The sequence below is a fragment of the Schistocerca nitens genome, chromosome 2, assembly GCF_023898315.1.
Source record: "Schistocerca nitens isolate TAMUIC-IGC-003100 chromosome 2, iqSchNite1.1, whole genome shotgun sequence".
In the NCBI taxonomy this organism is placed as follows: Eukaryota; Metazoa; Arthropoda; class Insecta; order Orthoptera; family Acrididae; genus Schistocerca; species Schistocerca nitens.
In genome coordinates, this window is record NC_064615.1 from 808,492,611 (window position 1) to 808,509,927 (window position 17,317).

Here is a 17,317-nt window from a genome sequence, read left to right on the forward strand (position 1 = left end):
AATGTGGTGTATTGGAATCCTGGCTCAAACCAACATGCTTTCAATAAAAAATTAGTTTCATTACTTATCAAATATGCCTCGTATAACAAATGCCTGGTGTGTGTTGTAATAGATGCTAAAAAATCAGAATGATTTAGAACAGATTGAAGGATTTGGCAATTGGCAAGAACTGTGAACATCACATGGAAAGTTTGTCAGGGATCAGCAGCAGATGTGAAAACCATAGCATATGCAGTCAGTCTGATTATTTCGGAAGACAATTAGCAGAAGTTGGAAGAACGAAATAACTGGTGGAGGGTAACTGAAAATGCAACGATAGAAATAAGCTTAACAAAAAGTAAAGTAGTGAAAATCAGCATGAAAAGCGAAGGGTGAAAGTTGTTTTCAAAAAATTATTAAGTTGATGTTTATCAAATGTCTAGTGGGTAAACTAACCAAGAAAGGAATCCTCAAGAATGAAATTTTGAACATGATAGAAAATTGCTCAAAATTTTTATCATTGTGTATCAGATGTAGTTGAAGTTGAAAAATACCTGCCAAAGCAAAGTTCATGATGTACAAGTCATATTATCTATCAGTCTTGACTTATTGATGAGAGGGTTTGTCTTGGACAAAGAAAGATCTGAACAGAATACAAGTGACAGAGATGCGCTTTATATTGGGGATCCTGGGTAAGGTGAGAAGGAGCAGGATAAGGAATGAAACAATACAACACACATTTCAGATCAGTCCCCTAGAAGAAAATATGGAGAGAAATAGACTGATATGGTTTGGCCACATTAAAAGACTGGGACAAAGAAGGCATCAGCAAGAGCTCTAGAATGTACAAAATCCACAAAAAGACCAATTTGAAGATCAGGAACAAGGTGGAGAGAGCACATGGAGGATGATGTGAGCTGAAGAGGACTACAATGGGAGGAAATACTGAAAAATAAGCTGTGGGATAAAAGAGAAGATTAGAAGAGGCTGTGTGAATGGTCTGCATAAACAGAATTATTTCAGGAGGAGGAGGAAGAAGAAGAAGAAAGCAAAGTGTTGAGAAGCCTACATTGTCACCATCTGTATTTTTCTGTGTACAGAAATTGTCGCTTTCATTTGTTATAAACATTGATCTTTCAGTGTTGTGAATTTCACCTCCATATTGAGTTCAGTCCTTTTATATTGTTCTTAAAACATTGCATCTTCTTGGTACTTAATACAGTATGTTGTAGATGTGGTAAATAGTGTCATAATTTGTGCATTTGTTATAACAGCATTGAGTAAATTGGCTTTTGCGTAACAACTACCTTTGAAGACTAAATCTGTTGTATAATTTTTTTTACAATTGACTGTCAATAAAATTCCATATTTCAATGTGTACCCGGCAATATGAAAAATTTTATTGAGGAGGGAAACCTCAGAAATCCTGACATAAATTTCTTACAGACAGATTTGAAGTGAGGATCAAGAAATAGAAATTTAAAAGCTCTTTTCATTTGTCGCGTTTGCTTTGCTTCTTTACCATATTTGTAGTAAAGATGTGCACATATTCTTAATTGAATGTCTACTGTCATGAAGTTCCTCACCAGTTTTAAATTTTCTCTGTAACACATAACATTGTGTGTAGTTTTTGTTAATGTTTTGTGCAATAAATAGTTTCCTGATGACTATAGGCTGTAGCAGAGCTAGTTCCTCCAGAGTCTGTTTTAAAGGCCTGTTGTGTAGAGGATAGTGTGTAGTAAATGTTGCTTTCATTAGGTGTCCAAAACTTGTAACGCATTTTGAAGATCTCCCCTGCCCCCTCACCCATGGAAAATGGGGCAGTGTGATAAGTAGTGTACTTGATATTAATAAATGGTAATTTAATCGTTGAAACACAAACTAATGTGACGTAAAAAAAGGTGATCCTTTGTCTCCAGAGAAACTATTAGTCTTTGCACACCTTTATACTTTCTACATGTTTGGCATGCCCCTTTACACCACTGAATGGTGTAAAAAATTGACTCTGATAACTATAAGAAGAGTAAGGTGCAATTATGATCTCATTGGTAGTCTTAATTTGCGTAGTCTTTGGTTGTTTGAAATCCAGCAATGATTATTTCTGCTTAGTTCCATCCTATCCTCATTGCAACTGAGCCAGTTCCCCTTCTACAAGGACATTTATAACATAATGACATTAACTTATTTTTATAAGACCATCAGGCTTAAATTATTCTTGTTTCAAAGTAGAGTTCATTTATTTTGTGACTCCTAAATTACGTGACTAATTTTCTACACTTTTAAAATAAACTTCTGTCTTGCATCTGGTACTGGTATTTTGGGAGTGTGCTACTACTGTTTATTCTTTATGGTTTATTTTGAAACCCTCACACAGTCTTTAATGTAGAAATTGATGTAAGCTGTTGCAATTTATTCCAGTTTTGAATGAAAATATGTAATGTGAGCTATTAGAAATATACTTAAAAGATATACAGTAAATAGAAAGATGAGAAATGTGGTGGCATTGTACTATCATTCTCTGCATATGTTATAGGGAAAACAGTTTTGTTCATTGTTTTGAAATGTCTGTGTTAACTTTACTACTGATTCTGCTATTTTGTGAATGAAGAACTTGTTAAAAAGAGAAATAGGCTGTTTCTATGTGAGAGTATTTGATGTTTTGTGTGTTCCACCAATAAAACTTTAAAATAAACTGAAATGTTAACTGTTGGTGTTTCTTGTTTTACTTTGGGTATATTTCTGTAAACTGTATAGAATAATAATGACTTTAACTATTCCATGAATAAGACAAAACAGAATCACATGTTTAATTTCTTGCTGTATTGGAGAGGTCTTAGTGAAATATTCTTGGGCTGTCTTTCTCTTGTAATGGCATGTTTGAGTTGAGTGCCCCACTGTGCAGTTCCTGCACTTGCTTTGACATGAATAATTCACAATCAGCTGATTTCTTACAAAGAACTGCATCCTCCGAACTGATATGGCATCTGTTTATTAGGACTGTAAATTACTTGCTGTGCTGCCCAAGTAAATTCTTTTCACTGTTAGGTGTAACATTTTTAAGCTTGGATTGCAAACCACATCATCAAAAGTATTTAGTACTCTCTGCCCCCAGTAGCTGAATGGTCAGCTTGACAGAACGTCAATCATAAGGGCCCGGGTTCGCTTCCTGGCTGGGATGGAGATTTTCTCCACTCAGGGACTGGGTGTTGTGTTGTCCTAATCATCATTTCATCCCAATCGATGCACAAGTCGCTAAAGTGGCATCAAATTGAAAGACTTGCACCAGGCGAACTGTCTACCCAACGGGAGGCCCTAGTCATACGACATCTCAAACAGAATGTTTCTATTATCTGTTGTCATGAAATATGTGACTTATTTCTTAACAAAAGTTCTGCTCATCTGCTCTGTTTTAGTTGCTTTTGTTGTGTAAAAAGTGACAGCTATTCTTTCTAGTAGTTAATTGTTCACTTACTATTGCATTAAAACTAGATGGCATATAAATTTTGATTGTATTTTAATTTAAAGGATATGACCAGAAGATCTAGATATTTTATACAAACTCGAGAAATTCAATTCCTTTTTTGTGCAGTTTGTCATACATTTTGGTTGTTAAAAGTGCAATGACATTCTGCTTCAATGATATATCAAAGTATTGACTATGTTGCCATTGTTATAACATTTTTCTCCAATTGTATCAATAACATTGCGTGAAAGACTGTAGTGATTTTTTTAAAAAAATTGCATTATAATTCTTTTTGACAAAATAGGTATTTTTAATGAATGGATTAGCACAAATGTCTATTTGGACTTCTGTATAGGGAGATGACATTGTTTCTTGTCACTTGCTACATACGAATTTAAGTAAATACTCTATATGATATTTGTGTTGTGGACAGTCTTGAAAATAAAAATTTGAGGCTCAAGTAATTTTAATATAAATTATAACTGGACCAGATGAACCCACAGGGGGGTGAGTGCATTGTTGCAGTTGTCAAGAAGTAAACAAGCACAGAGAACATTGACTCTACGATAAGTGGGTAAGTGTTCATATTGGATCAGTCATGTTAACAGAAATCATTGCAGTTTTTAATATATTGGAATTATTGTTTAGGTAATAGGAAGATCTGCTTTTATAAATTGTGATTATCTATACAACTGTAATAAATTCTAGCAACACTAATTTAGAGAGAAGCTTATTAAGCTTGAGTCAACTGGTAACCTGCTTGTTTTACCAAATTTAACAAGACACCTTCTAACACTGCAAAGGAATTTTTATCTTCTAATTGCTGACACTTCCACTTTATACCTCAGGTAAAGTGATTCTCTCCAATGAGCATTTGTTGTTGGCCTACTGATGTTTAAAAACCACATTGTGGTTAAAGGAATGGAAATTTTGAAATTGTGCAGTAAGCATAGCAAAATTGGCAAGCCTCAGTATTCTGCATGTAGATATTCCTAGATCACAGTGCTGCGTTCTCAGTAGAAATCCAAATATGGGTTCTGATTAGTAAAGAATTATGTTTTTATTGTTACAGCAAATCCAGAAGATGCACCTGTCAGTGTCATTCGTGTTGGGACTTCATCTCAAGGTGATGAAAACAGTCAGGACTCAAATGGTACCTGTGATAGCCAAGGAGATGGCAATCCCCATGTCAGCCTTACTGTCGAGGGATTCTATTCTCCGGCAGAGCCTCCACCTGAGCATCCTGCTGAACCTCAGCCTCCCAATGCTGATCGTAAGTTGTTTGTTTTAATTCTAGTTAAGGTAGGTCATTTTATTAACAGTGTTGATGTACACTACAAAATTACAACCAGCCGATGTGTTCTCTGCAAAGCCTACCTTGATTATACAGTACTCTTGAACGAACTGTGACAAGTCCAAACAGCAGGGGACTAGTGTACTAGGAAATGCATTGATATTAAGAAATAGTGCATTGATAATGGTTAGTCACTAGGCGAATTGTATATTTGCCTAATAAAACCTGAAAGAAAAGGATGACTGATTGCTGTACTCTATCATTTGAAAGCCATATCGCAACCATTGAGTGCACCCTCATTTCTAATGAAAGGTAACCTGGTGAAAATTACACAAATTTGACCTTGTTGATGGTATTTCACTGTTCTGATATACTGAAGTTGGAACTTGTTCCATTTCCTGCCAAAATCTGGCGAATAGCTGTTCCTGGGTGTCTGGGCAAATGATCTGGCATGAATCAGATGTGCTAGTTCAGTCTGTATTTTTTGTTCTTGTCAAATTTTTGAACAGTCCAGCAGGATCACTAGATTTTACTGTATGATGATGCAGTGATCCTTACCTCGTGAGCATCAGCATTATCCTTTAGCTGGAGTGCATATAATATTCCAAATTGTTGCCTCAGTGTGGGAAGTGTGGTGCTGCCAAAATATTTTATTAAACACTTGTGTTCACTTTTATCATTAATATCGGGACTAGCAGTGTGCATTCAGACCTGGGACAAAGTTCCAGACCATCACACCACATCCATCAAGTTTTAACTATTGCAAGAAAAATATGGCTTCTCTGGTATTTATCAGGTCCACATATTCTTATCCAAGTGCCGCATCATGTATTGTGGCTTTTAACGCAATAAAATCTCCTCCCCCTGCTTCACCAATTAATAACAACATTGTATGACTATGAAGTAGAATTGTAATTCCTATTGATGAAATGTCATCACTGTTAAACGCTGCAAATTCGTAACATGAGTCTTTGTCAGTAATTGATGAGAGCATCTATTAGTTTCTATAGTACCAAACAGTGGAAAATCCAGGATGAAATAATGACAGAATAGATTGTTACTCACCATATAGAACAGACGTTGAGTTGCAACCAGGCACAACAAAAAGACAGCTACCCAGTTGGCCAAAATGCCTTATTCTAAAGTAGCGTGTGCGCGCGCGCCCAAACACACACGCACACGCACACACGCGCGATCACTGTCTCTTGCGGCCAGAAACAGTTGTCAAGATGTGTGTGAGTTGGGCTGGTATGAATTTGTGTTTTTTCTACTTTACAAGAAGATATTTTGGCCAAAAGTTCAAATGTATAGCTATCTTTTTGTTGTGCCTGGCAGCAATTCAATGTCATCTCTACATGGTGAGTAGCAGTTGCTGTAGTATGCTTCCTATTGAGTACTTTGTTATACCTGCTAGAGCCATGATTAGATATTGTGCTTTACTGGCATTTCCACTTCACAGTATTGTTACCAATTCATCCTTGGCATGTGTCACTACTTTCAAAGCTCCATAATGAAATTACCTTATGTGCAACATAATGCCTTACTCAAACTTCAATTCTGTTTGTTGACGTATTGTGGCAGAAATTACTTTCTCGGTGTAGACACATTATGGCTGCAGTTGTGTATCTGTTGATACCTAGCTTGACAATGCATGGGCAACTTTGGTGACCCATGGGTCTGATTCACATACTTATGTAAGCTCTTGGCCAACTCACCATTTGATGCAGCAGCAACTGCACACTCAATGCATGAAGTCAAAAACTCTAGTGTCAGTGGCATTAATGTTTTGAGATAAAACTCACCACTATGAATGGCACTCCTTTCCTGACATGCTGTGCCAACAAATTTTGCCTCCGAGCACGTTTTGGAGAGTGCATTGTTTTTATATCCACCGCGCCCCTCCTGCCCCCCCCCCACCCCCACCCCCCAATGTTTACATTTTTTCTGTATCATGAACATTGTGTGTTTGTGACGTTTTACAATAGCTGTCTTTGCACTTTTATGAAGAAAATAAGTTATTAGCTTTTGGTCCCCAATTTCTGTATTAATATTCGTTCATTTTCGTTTTTGAATGTCTCAATGATGAAGAACCTCTGAAATTTGAGATAGATTGTTCCTTTTTGATTATTTGTGTTTTTCATAATTTGTGCAAGTGTTAATAGCATCAAACGAAAGCGCTGGCTGGTCGATAGACACACAAAATTCAAGCTTTCGCAACAAACTGTTGCCTCATCAGGAAAGAGGGAAGGAGAGGGAAAGACGAAAGGATGTGGGTTTTAAGGGAGAGGGTAAGGAGTCATTCCAATCCCGGGAGCGGAAAGACTTACCTTAGGGGGGAAAAGGACGGGTATACACTCGCACACACACACATATATCCATCCACACATATACAGACACAAGCAGACATCTCACAAGCAGACATATTTAAAGACAAGTGAAACTCTTTGTCTTTAAATACGTCTGCTTGTGAGATGTCTGCTTGTGTCTGTATATGTGTGGATGGATATATGTGTGTGTGCGCGAGTGTATACCCGTCCTTTTCCCCCCTAAGGTAAGTCTTTCCGCTCCCGGGATTGGAATGACTCCTTACCCTCTCCCTTAAAACCCACATCCTTTCGTCTTTCCCTCTCCTTCCCTCTTCCCTGATGAGGCAACAGTTTGTTGCGAAAGCTTGAATTTTGTGTGTGTGTTTGTTTGTGTGTCTATCGACCTGCCAGCGCTTTCGTTCGGTAAGTCACATCATCTTTGTTTTTAGGTATATTTTTCCCACGTGGAATGTTTCCCTCTATTATATTGTTAATAGCATCAAATAGTCCTCTATTACAGTGTTCAACTTTTTATTACTCAGGGTACATGCAGATAGGCCTAGACTCATCATAGCACATGAAAATGTTTGTCTCCACAAAATATGTGAATCTAATATATTTACAAACAGTTACATCGTCATGTAATTTGCTGCTGCTGCTGCTATAACCCTGTGCGTAACACTTGGCACTGTGCCATTCCACCAGATTGGCAGCGTGCTACATTCAGAATGTTCTGCCAGTGACATCTGCATGGATTTGCCATCAGAGGGCACCTGCCGTGGGCCCCATGACTTGGGTACACGACACAGGATCCTGCCATGATGATGTCTGCTGGAGTTCTCCTCTTTATAAGCACTGTGCAGCTTGCACTTGCTCTCATGTTGTGTTCTTTCTTACTGTCGGCAGTTCCTTGTATCATTACCTGGATTGTTTCTGTCTTTGTGCTTAAGTTCTCAACTGTTGTTTGCTTGTACGTGGAATAAGAATAAACTTCAGTTCATTGTGGCTGTACCGTTGTTAGTGTCTTTATATTATGACACAATTGGTGATGAGTTTGGTGTTCACTTCCTCGTCTTCAGTTTATTGGTTGTTCCTTCAGTTTTTCTGGCCATGGGGGCAGTGCTCAAATCCCTCCTTGAGCAGCAGCAGGCTCATAGTGTTGCTATCTTGAACTTGTTGGCCACTTTGACTGCACATGCTTCCACGCTGTCGGTGTACCCACCACTCTTGCCCCCTTACGATGATACAACCGAAGATTTGAGAGGCTTACGAAAAGCAGCTTCGGCAACGCTTCCTCGCCTTTGGCGTCAGTGATGCAAATGTGTGTACGGATTCGTTCCTTTCTCAGATTTCTCCTACCAATTATTGTGCCAGTTAGCCCCATTCCAGGAACCTGCATCACACTCATTCGACGAAGTGTGTAGGTTGCCTCATTGCCGCACATGTAGAATTTCATTCTCATTGTAAACAGCTCCGCCAGTCTTGTCGGGCCTGGGCAGCTGAACTCCACAGCCTCAGTCACAAATTACAGTTACCAATGCTCAACATGATTCCTATGCTGATCCTATGCTCTGTGGTGCCATCATTCTGTTGGCTCCTGATGTAGAAGTGTGTCAACAAGCACTACAATCTGAGACTCTATCTTTGGCTGACACATTAAATATTGCTCGATCTTTCAAGGTATCTCATGATGCGGGTGATCAAATTGACATTTGGTGTGTCTTCACCGTGGTGGTTCGTGGTCATGGTTGTCGGGTGTCAGTCAGAGCGGCTTGCCGCCATACAACCGCGTCTTCGGCACCATGCTGGACATAGATGCTCCAAACAACAACAGCAGCAGCAGCAGCAACAACAAGTCTTCCCAACCACCTCAACAACAGCAGCACTCCCATCTTGCCCATACTGTTCTCGTGCAACGTGATGGCTGTGTGCAACCTGCAACATCTGTAGGGAAGATAGGACATACAGCATCTGAGTGTCTTTCTCAGTGCCCTCTTGTAGTCATACACATTTATGTTACCTGTGTGTCTCCAGTGCTTATGAATCATAACAGACTGTTTATTGAAGTGAAAATGAGGAACAAAGTGCTCAGACTGGAGGTGTACTTGGGATCTCCGGCATTGTCTCTGGTTACTTGATGTTTGGTGAGTTACAACAACAGCATATTCCAATTTTGTGGCAGTTTATGGCTCCCACTATGTATAAAGTTGTGGTTCGTCCCTTGAATTTTTGGTAGTGGATGATGCAGATACAGCAAATTTGTTCCATTTTGATGTTTTCAATGCTTTCGGTTTTTTCTATTTCGGGTACGGTGCACCGCTTTTCCGACCAGGTCCCTTACCAGCAATTAGATTCTCTGTGTTCTGAGTTCTCACCTCTTCTCTTGGATGGGTTGGGGTGTGTCACTGACGCTAACTTTATGACCCACATTACTCTGAAACCTACAATGCAGCTTTGTTTTTTTCTGTGTACACCCAATTACAATGGCTTTGCACAATGAAGTGAAAACAGAATTGTACAGGCTGACGTCATCGGGGTCATACAGCCTATTGCATTGACTGAGTCGTCTATCCCCCTCGTGATTGGGGAGGCCACTTGTTCAGCTTCGCCTCTGCAGTGACTTTAAAGTTTCAGTTAATCTTTTATTGACACTTACCCTTTTTCCCGTCCAGATGATTTATGGGTTAAACTTACTGGGGGCCAGTATTTCACCAACAGTGATTTATCTCAAGCCTATTAGAGGTTCCATTTCACGGGGACTCTAAATGGCTCCTTGTAATGAATGTCCTTCAGCTTAGAGCACGTTCGGTGTGGCTAACACCCAGCAATTTTTCAGCGTTCTTTGGAACAATTCATGATGTCTGTTCCAAGATGCATTGACTACCTTGATGACATCATAGTGATGGCTGCATCCGTGGATGAGCATTTTCATAACTTACATATGTTATTCACAGTCTTATACAAACTGTAGGGTTGGAATGCAGCTTGACCAATTCATACTTTCGTCAGCCATCCATTGTGTATTTGGTGGGCGAGGTTTCTCGGGATGGTGTTACGCCTTATGTCACCATGTCGCCGCCGTTACAGCTGTGCCTCATCATACAAATGTAACATAACCCCAAGCCTTTCCAGGTAAAATTGCTTACTATCACAAATTTATTCCGGGTGTTGCTCCAAGAGTGTGTTCCTATCAGTGGAGACATGCCTGTGAGCATGCATTCATGCTCTTGAAATCAAAATTACAGTCTGCTCCTTTGTTTGGCTGTTTCCATTGTAGCTCCTGCCTGGCTTTGGCTACGGACTCATGACCCTTCACAGACAATCGATATGAGGATGGTTCCAACTGTCCAATAACATATGCGTCAGAAACACTCAACAGCAGCGCTACTCTGAAGTTGGAAAGGAATCGCTTCCTATTATTTATGTTCTCAAAAAGTTTGTGTGTTTGTGTACGGGTTTGATTTCCTCATCATCATTGACCACAAGCCCTTGGCTTCACTGTGTGACAAAGCAGCACATTGTCTCGCGCTTTGGGCCTTGATTTTGTGTCACTAAAGCTCTGGAATACATTTTCAACCTTCTGCTCAACATTCTAATGCCACTGTGCTGTCCCTTGCTTCTGATGGGGCTGGATCCTACTTTTGATCAGGATGAAGTCCTTTGTTTTCACTAAGATGTTGAGGCACAACATATAGCCACTGTCACTGCCTATCCAGTTTTACCTGAAGTTCTTTACTTCATTCAGTGTGATTGGCCGGACGGGCCTCTGGGCAGTGCTTTTGATCCTTTGCGTAACTATTTTGCCCTCCATCATCGCCTTTTGGTATTTGATGGTGCTGTTCTCTTAGCTATGGATGGGCTGTTGCTTAGGTTTGTAGTCCCAGTTGTTGGATGGTGGGATATGCTTCAGCTCCAACATCACACACACGTTGCGAGGGGGTCTCGTGTGCTAAATTATTTCCCCATTGGCAAGTATTTTGGTCCGCCATCGACGGTGACATTGTAGATCTTATCACGGTCTGCTTTTAATTTCCTACCCAACAGATAACATTGAAGGTGACCACTGTCTGGGGCAGTTCCGCAGCATCTTTGGGAACATGTCCATGTTGATGTCGCGGTAGCCTTCCTGCATTCTTACTGGTTGTCAGTTGTTGATGGTTTCTTTAGGTTTCCATATTGTCTGCTGTCCTTAGACATCTGCTGCGGGTATGATTCAGGGCCTCTCCAAAAGTTTTTCTATTGAAGGATTACCTTATATGCTTGTGATGGATAAAGCTCAACATTTTGTTTCTTGGACCTTTCACAATTTCTACGCCCATCAAGGCATTCATCACATGACCGCTCCTCCATTTCATTCTCTCTAACGGCAAACAGAACATCTCATCCACACATTCATCATTCAAAAGAAGAATTATGTCATAAACTCCCCCATGGACGATGCATTGTCACACTTCTTTAGTTCCTACAGGTTTACGGTAGTGGGGGATCAGAGTCTGATCGAAATAATCCACAGTTGCCTGCCATGCATCCTCCTGCATCTGCTTGAGCCTCCACAACTGCTCCTATCAGTGCGGCCCTCGTCGTGGTTTTGGTTCTGGCTCCATGATCTGGCCTTGGGGCTTTGGCTGCTAATTGAAGTGGAGTCTGCCCACTGTCCACAACGGCGAGGCTACTGTGTCTGTATGTTGCGCATCAATGATGGATTGACAACATGCCACTGCTACTCGCTGCGCCTTTGCTTCTTGTTGTGGGCGTACCGTCGCTTCTCTTCTCAGCATCTGTCCCAGCCTCGTGGAACATCACTGTTGCGAGGGTCGTTTTGCCCTCCTTGTGGATGTCACTCTCTTTGGGGTCTAGGCCCACAGCTCCTGCTGCTGGGTCATTACACGATACTTCACTGTCCGCCACTGGCTGGACCAGTGCCTTTGTGTCCTTACACACTGGGATCCCTGGTGCCCTGACTTGAGTGGCTGGCACCATCACCATTGTCACAGTTCCACCATGTTGAGGAACTGAATGTCTAGATGTAATCAGTGCCTATGACACTGGTCCTCTCTATGGGACTTCTCAAGATGGGGGGGAGGTACAATAATAGTTCAATAAGTGCCGTGGCTCCAGGCCACATGTGCACTACACTTCAAATGTTCCACCAATATCTCTGCAGGCTGGCCATTAGAGGCCGCCTGCAGTGGGCCAAATGACTTGTGCGCCCGCTATGTTGTGTTTTTTCTTATTGTCAGCAACTGTTCGCATCAGTACCTGATTTGTTTCTGTTGTGATGTCTGTATTCCCAACTCTTACTTGTTTGTGTGTGGCTGAAGGATAAACTGAGATTCATTGCGGTCATACTGTTGTTAATGTCTTACACAATGATTATTATTATTATTATTATTATTATAAAATAGGAATAGACTTGTGAATTTATTAACTACTTACTAACTTAAATTAACTGTTGAAAATAGAGATTTCTAATAAGAGTTTTAAAGTAAATAACTACTCGTACCTTCAGTGCGATACTTGAGTCTGCTTAAAGACATGCAGATGGTTCATTTGTGATGATTTGTCATGGAATCATTGACCAATCAAGCCTCACTGCTTCAGTGATTGATATTGATGTTTTAATTTCAGTCAACATTGAGAATCACAGTTCACACAAATATGTAGTTGAAAACGGCAATAAAACATTAACTTCCATCTCTGAGATTCACTACTTATTGACAACCAAAATGTATCCAAAAGCATTTTGAAAAATTTTGATTTCAGTGTCTGTGCACTTTCATGCTTTCCAATTCCTTTGGTGAACCCGTAAATTATTTGGAAAATGTTTCAAATCCACTAATGGGTCATGAACGCAGCCAAAATCTTCAACATGCTTTCCAAAACATTTTTTTTAAATTCTGCTGCAAGAGTACTGAATGTTCTTTAATTAAGTCATCAACACCTTATCACTGTCATTTATGGGCCATACAGTAGGGAACATCTCACACAATCAATTTTCGGTTGTCTATATCCATAAATTTAACTTATGAATAACACTTGAATGTTACCCATGCTACCCACAATATTTTCATTTCTACCCTACATTTTTCTAGGTACCCATTCATCTGCAAATAAATCTACATACTTGTGCCTCGCAGTAGTAAAAAATGCAAGTACCAATTTTTTAAGTTCAGACATTCGCCCTAACACTTTACCTCGAGGTAATCATCATATTTCTGTACGTACCAGAATTGTAGTGTGCTACGATCCCCTATATTTTGGGACCACAATTAGATGAATTTAACAGTTTTTACTACTTCATCTGTCAATTTTCAGAGGAGATTCTAAAGACTTAACAACAATGGCTTTGCGGTGAAAGAGACAATAGTTGTTTTTTAAGATAGGGTTTACTTCACGTACTTTATCCACGAACCATTTCATTCGACCTGTCGTAGAAGCAGCTTCACCTGTACAAACACTGATACAGTCCTCCCTCGTTGATTGATATGGACCAAATTATTCATCAGTCACATGAAATATTTCTTCACCTGATGTACGAGCGAGTAGTCTTTGTGAGAAAAGCAATTATTTGCAGTTACATCTCCATCAACGTAACTTATGTAGGAAAGAAATTGTACATGACTTCAGATATTTGTGGACTTGTCAATCTGAAATGAGAACTTATGACTGATCTTTACCTTCTCATTCAAAATTTCTTAGATCAAGGTTTACATCCCCCCAGGAAATCTGGGAAAAACCCGAGAAATATGGGAAAATCCCAGGAATGTTTTAGAATTCTGATAATTTTTCATTATTTTAGTTTTCAATTAAGTTTTTGTAATTTTGATTAGTAAGAACTGATATTCTAACAAAAAATTTTACTTTAGCCTGCTAATGCAGAATAATCCTGCAACAATAAAACATAAACCAGAGAATAACATCAAACTGACAGCAAAATGTGTCAAAACACTATCCAATACTTCATAACAACAAAGTGCTTTAGATGTGCCTTTCCTCTGGGCCTCGTTTCGATGAGCGTGACACCACAGCTGTTTACATCTCTAACAGCTTGCGGGAAAATATTGTGAATAGTGGTTTCAGAAGCATTAATTTCAAAGTCAATTTCCTTTTACACAATATGGATTACGGTAAGTGTGAGTAGGTGCAATGACATGGAGCTTAGACTCTTACTCGAAACTTCACTGTGCAGTAGTCAAGTGACACACAATGTGGATAAACTTGTTGTTAACAGTAGCCACATTCAAACAACAATGGTGAAACACTGACCTTAAAGTGGAACCCAAAGTTACATCAATTCATGTCCATTGACAACCTCGATGAGCGACAACACAACTAAAAGAAAATCTCCGGTTGACAAATGTTCCAGAAGACCAGTCATTTGTGCCATTATTTAACATTTTACTAGCCCAACTGTTTTATATATCTTTAAAAGGTAACATGCTACAAAAGACCAAGTTTCAAGGTTAGTTTTCATATTTATTTTAATTATTTCACAGGTTGCAAAATGTGCAATAATGAAGGCAAAAGGGATAAAAAAAAAAGTGCGAAGTGAGTTCTTGAGCAATTTCTCATGTAACTATGGGAAAAGTCGAAGTGCTCAACGGAATGTTTATTCAGCAAGGTAACCCATGAAAGGCCCAGTGCACAGCAGTGAAATTTATAATCATGCTTGTGAGAACTACTCAGTTGCTGCAGTTTAAGCTGGTGCTCTTGGAATCCTGCCAAACCACAGCTTCGGAATAAACAGAACAAAATTGTTGATGTCAATATTATATGTGACAGCTTAGCTTTTCTTTTGGTTATACTGTATGTATATTAATTTAAACCATTAACTTTTTCTATTTGTGTGTTCACACTCCGTAATAATGATGTTGCTATTGGCTGACTACCTCACATTTCCTCCTGAATATCTGCTGTCGCAGGCTGGTGACATCAGGTGACATGAGCTGTGATTGGTTGATAAAAGTGTGTCACAATCTCGATTTCAGTGCTTTGGAAGCTACTGTGGTGTAATAGGTGGAATTAGTGTTAATATTTTCGTAATATGAAAATATGCAGTGCACATGTTGCCGCGCGTCAGACGTATCCAAAATGGGTTGTTTTTTGCTGGGTTGCATTTCTTATAGTAACGGAAATTTCTATGCTTGTGTATAAAGCCTTCATGATTCAAAGGTTTAATAAGTTTTACAGGTCCTAGGGAAAGTATATTTTTAACTGGGAAAAATCCAGGATTATTTATTCATTCCCCCCTCCCCCCATCTCTCTCGTCCGTTTATACACCCTATAAAAAAAATTGGACATGGTACTAACTTAGGCAGCTGATTGTGTCAGCAGACAGGGGGAATGTTTTAAAATTTCAGTAACAGCTTCTGAACCAAGGACTATTTTTACCATTTCTTTAGGATTGTTTAATGTTTCTGCTGTTGTGTTTGGTTTTTAGGCCTTCAAAATCAATTTGGGTACTTCATGGCTGTCTCCTGTTCTTTTTCCATGTACTGGCATATTCATGAGCTTCACTCAGCTTTTATCTTGTTCCAGCAACCTACAAAAATAGTTTACACATTACATAACAGATAGTTTTCACAAATGTCGTTTCAGTTTACTGGGGACCATAGCAGCATTATTGAGTTTTTCACCATGTACAACATACTGGGGGATTGGGCATGTTTTGTCACCACACCAAAAAAGCTCAAAAAGTAGAGTGTTATCAACATATTGCCTTACACAATGAACTCACTCTTTGAAAAAAAGTAGTTTAATGACAAAGTAATAAAAATATTGGTGTAGGAATCAGAGTATTCACACTACTGTGGAGCACAGCTGTGATAAAATTGAACTGAAGTGCTTACACAGTGGAAAATCCAGGGTTGAATAACAATATTGTTGAAATTAAATACTGTATTGTTGTGCGCAAAGTATGGTTCCTTTGACAATGATTGAAAATAATAGTAAACTTTCAGAAGTGGCAACAAACTGGAACAAATAGGAAAACAAGGCAGTATAAATAATGATATGGTCATTTATCCTAATTATAGGGAAAAGCCAGCTGTACACAAAAGATACAGTGTGCAATGTTACGAAGTATACACACCCCAGCGTGTGCAGTGGTACAGGCGAGAATATAATTAACATATTAACTTGATTATAAGACTATATTAACTTGATTATACCTAAAACCTCTTTCCTCATCACCTTAGACAGCTTCATCCTGACCCACAACTTCTTCACTTTTGAAGGCCAGACATACCAACAATTAAAGGGAACAGCCATGGGTACCAGGATGGCCCCCCTCGTACGCCAACCTATTAATGGGTCGCTTAGAGGAAGCCTTCTTGGCTACCCAGGCCTGCCAACCCAAAGTTTGGTACAGATTTATTGATGACATCTTCATGATCTGGACTCACAGTGAAGAAGAACTCCAGAATTTCCTCTCCAACCTCAACTCCTTTGGTTCCATCAGATTCACCTGATCCTACTTCAAATCCCATGCCACTTTCCTTTACGTTGACCTCCACCTGTCCAATGGCCAGCTTCACACGTCCGTCCACATCAAACCCACCAACAAGCAACAGTACCTCCATTATGACAACTGCCACCCATTCCACATCAAACGGTCCCTTCCCTACAGCCTAGGTCTTCGTGGCAAACGAATCTGCTCCAGTCCGGAATCCCTGAACCATTACACCAACAACCTGACAACAGCTTTCGCGTCTCGCAACTACCCTCCCGACCTGGTACAGAAGCAAATAACCAGAGCCACTTCCTCATCCCCTCAAACCCAGAACCTCCCACAGAAGAACCACAAAAGTGCCCCACTTGTGACCGGATACTTTCCGGGACTGGACCAGACTCTGAATGTGGCTCTCCAGCAGGGATACGACTTCCTCAAATCCTGCCCTGAAATGAGATCCATCCTTCATGAAATCCTCCCCACTCCACCAAGAGTGTCTTTCCGCCGTCCACCTAACCTTCATAACCTGTTAGTTCATCCCTATGAAATCCCCAAACCACCTTCCCTACCCTCTAGCTCCTATCCTTGTAACCGCCCCCGGTGTAAAACCTGTCCCATGCACCCTCCCACCACCACCTACTCCAGTCCTGTAACCCGGAAGGTGTACACGATCAAAGGCAGAGCTACATGTGAAAGCACCCACATGATTTACCAACTGACCTGCCTACACTGTTATGCATTCTATGTGGGAATGACCAGCAACAAACTGTCCATTCGCATGAATGGATACAGGCAGACAGTGTTTGTTGGTAATGAGGATCACC

The 17,317-nt window shown here is 39.9% G+C and overlaps 1 protein-coding gene across 1 annotated transcript in view; it reads left to right on the forward strand.

Annotated features, from left to right (window-relative positions):
- LOC126235346 (uncharacterized) overlaps positions 1-17,317 on the forward strand; it is a 249,772-nt gene that overhangs the window by 42,225 nt on the left and 190,230 nt on the right. The window contains exon 3 of the mRNA XM_049944068.1: positions 4,515-4,715. Within this exon, the coding sequence (XP_049800025.1) occupies positions 4,515-4,715 (201 nt within the window). The remainder of the gene's footprint in view (positions 1-4,514; positions 4,716-17,317) is intronic.